At 49.7% G+C, this 2,920-nt stretch overlaps 1 protein-coding gene across 1 annotated transcript; it reads left to right on the forward strand.

The window, feature by feature from the left end:
• The first annotated feature begins 598 nt into the window (after positions 1–598).
• Positions 599–1,141, forward strand: LOC137838399 (uncharacterized). The gene has a single exon (XM_068647644.1). The coding sequence runs from the start codon at positions 599–601 to the stop codon at positions 1,139–1,141; it is 543 nt and encodes a 180-aa protein (XP_068503745.1).
• The last annotated feature ends 1,779 nt before the right edge of the window (positions 1,142–2,920 follow it).

The following is a 2,920-nucleotide window of genomic DNA, read 5'->3' on the forward strand; positions in this document are numbered from 1 at the left end:
TGCCCAAGGCAAGACTCCTCCCCGAGGTCCAACTTCTTCTGGGGTACTACCCGCCCCAGAAAGGAAAAAACTAATTTTGAGGAAACCCAAAAGGAAGACTCCTCAGGTGGTGCAAGAGGAAGAACATGACGACGAAGAGACTGAGGATGGCCTTATTACTAAGAGGACAAGGGTGGCCACCTCTACACCACCTACACTCCCAATACCAACCCCTCCCTCACCTCCAGCTCCACTACAACCAGTCCAAGCAACGCCCCTAGCCGCCGCACCCCTAGTGGTCGAAAGCAGCGGCCCTAACTACGCAGAGGACCCTCCAAGCGCCTCAACACCGTTCGTATCTGTTGGAGAGAGTCCTCCTTCCACCACATCCATTGTTGGGGCCGCGTTAGGAGAAGATGAGGGCGCTCAGGTCTCGCCAACACTAATAACAGAATCCCCGACCTCACCACCACACCTAGAAGCCCCCCTTGCCCTACAAACTCAAGAGGGTGGTGGTGAAAGTTAGCATCAAACCCCTCCAACACCTCCAGCAGCAACCTCAAGCCTCCCAACTTCCTTCGAAGAGACCTTGGGACCCTTCACAACCCAACTGAAGACTATGGCGGAAGATCTTCCTTTGCTCGTATCAAGAGCTGTGAAGGGCTCACTCAAGAAGCTTCAAGAGGAAAACTCCACGCTCAAGGAGTCAAACCTGATGATAAGGGCTAAGGCTGAAAAGCTCACGTGCAACTTGCTGATGACTGAGCTGGAACACTCAAGGCTGGAGGATGCAATGGACGCGGAGCTAAGAAGCACGCGCAAGGAAGCCTCCGATCTGCGCCAGAAACTGCACCTCCAACTCCAAGAGAAGATTGACTTGGAGAGCAAGCTGGTCCCATATAGGCTCAAGGTTGCAGATTTGGAGGCTGCAAAAAAGGTGGAAGCGTCCAGGGTGGAGAACCTCGAGAAGAGATCGGCAGATCGGGAGATTCTCCTTGGGAAGGTCGAGAAGGAAAGGGACAATGCTCTCGTCGAGCTCGCCGAAGCTCGCGAGGAGGCCAAAAAGATCGCTGCAGAGCTGGCCCATGCTCGGGACGAAGGCAAAAAAGCTGCTGAAGAACTCGCTCGAGCTCGTGAGGAAGCGGAAGAGCTGAAGAGCTGAAGAAACAAACACACGAGCTCGAGCAGAGCGCTGCCCAAGTCCTCACCGTCGGGTTTGACGCCGCTCTGGAGCAAGTCGTATGCCAATACCCTGAGCTCGACCTTTCCATGGTGTCGATCTGCAACGAGGTGGTGGACGGGAAGATTGTACCTTCTGAAGACTAGCTACCTTCCTCCATCACCTCTTCTTTGTAAAAAGTTTATCCGCAATTATACTGCTTATGTAATTGTTTATATATGCATGCAAACTTGAATTGCCACTCCTTATATAATTTTCACTTCCTGTGTATCGTCTTTCCATTTACTTTACACGCCTTAAACGCCTCTTATTCGCTGTGTGGTTAACCAACATAACCGGTGAAACTTACTCAAACGAATTAGCTCAGCAATACTCGGGCTTAACCACTCACACACTGCTTTGAACTTGAGCAAACTGTTAATCTTATAACAATTTATCGAACTGTTAACTCAAAGTAAAACTTGAGCAACTATTAACTCTTAAGCGATGACATTTAATATAACTTGTGGACTTAAGGCAACAAACCTTAGCGTAAAATCACTTACTAAACAGCAGGTTTTAACTCAAACTGGTATTAAAATACAATTCACCTGATCTGCCAAGCGAAGCGACCCCTTACTTCTGTCATCGCCTGAAACTCTTCTGATCGCCGTACCTGAACTCGTTTAAGACGAAGAGGATTTTGTCTATCTCCACACCGCCTGCAAGCGTGGAAGTTTTATCTGGTCTTACTGGGTCAATATTGATGTTTCACTTAAAGGGGAAAAGGCGTTTTCCTTCCCTTCCCACCGTTTAAGGTCACGAACACCCTTGACCTTTCAGTTCATCTTGCCTGAACTCACTCTGAGGTGAGGAGGACTTTTTTGGTGCCTCAGCTTGCCCAGGGTGTACATCTCCTCCCCCCTGGACGCGCTGAGGACTTTTAATCTTGCCTCTATCTGCTTGTGCAGAGAGGTCTTTCGATCTGTTCTTGCCTGCACTCGCTCAAAGGCGAGGAGGACTTCTTCTGTTCTCGCCTGCACTCGCTCAAAGGCGAGGAGGACTTTTCTCTTCTTGCCTGCACTCACTCAAAGGAGAGGAGGACTTCTTCTGTTCTCGCCTGCACTCGCTCAAAGGCGAGGAGGACTTTTCTCTTCTTGTCTGCACTCGCTCAAAGGCAAGGAAGACTTTTTCTGTTCTCGCCTGCACTCGCTCAAAGGCGACGAGGACTTCTTCTGTTCTCGCCTGCACTCGCTCAAAGGCGAGGAGGGCTTCTTTTGTTCTCGCCTGCACTCGCTCAAAGGCGAGGAGGGCTTCTTCTGTTCTCGCCTGCACTCGCTCAAAGGCGAGGAGGGCTTCTTCTGTTCTCACCTGCACTCGCTCAAAGGCGAGGAGGGCTTCTTCTGTTCTCGCCTGCACTCGCTCAAAGGTGAGGAGCACTTCTTCTGCTGCCTCAAGACGCACGAGAGCGTTGAGGTCTTTAATCATTACTGGTGCCTCCGATCGCCGAAAGACGATGAGGTCTTTTAAACTTTCAACTATTGCCGCCGGTCGCCGAAAAACGATGGGGACTTTTAAAACTTTCAACTGATACCGCCAATCGCCGAAAAACGATGGGGACTTTAAAACTTTCAACTGATGCCGCCAATCGCCGAAAAATGATGGGGACTTTTAAAACTTTTAACTGAAAGCATGCAATATAACTTTGTCGTTGCCTTAGATCACGTACGAGTGATAAGGTCTTTTTTCTAAAAACTTTCAAAACAACAAGCTTGCAATCTC

Source organism: Phaseolus vulgaris, chromosome 4 (assembly GCF_000499845.2).
Source record: "Phaseolus vulgaris cultivar G19833 chromosome 4, P. vulgaris v2.0, whole genome shotgun sequence".
Classification (NCBI taxonomy): domain Eukaryota; kingdom Viridiplantae; phylum Streptophyta; class Magnoliopsida; order Fabales; family Fabaceae; genus Phaseolus; species Phaseolus vulgaris.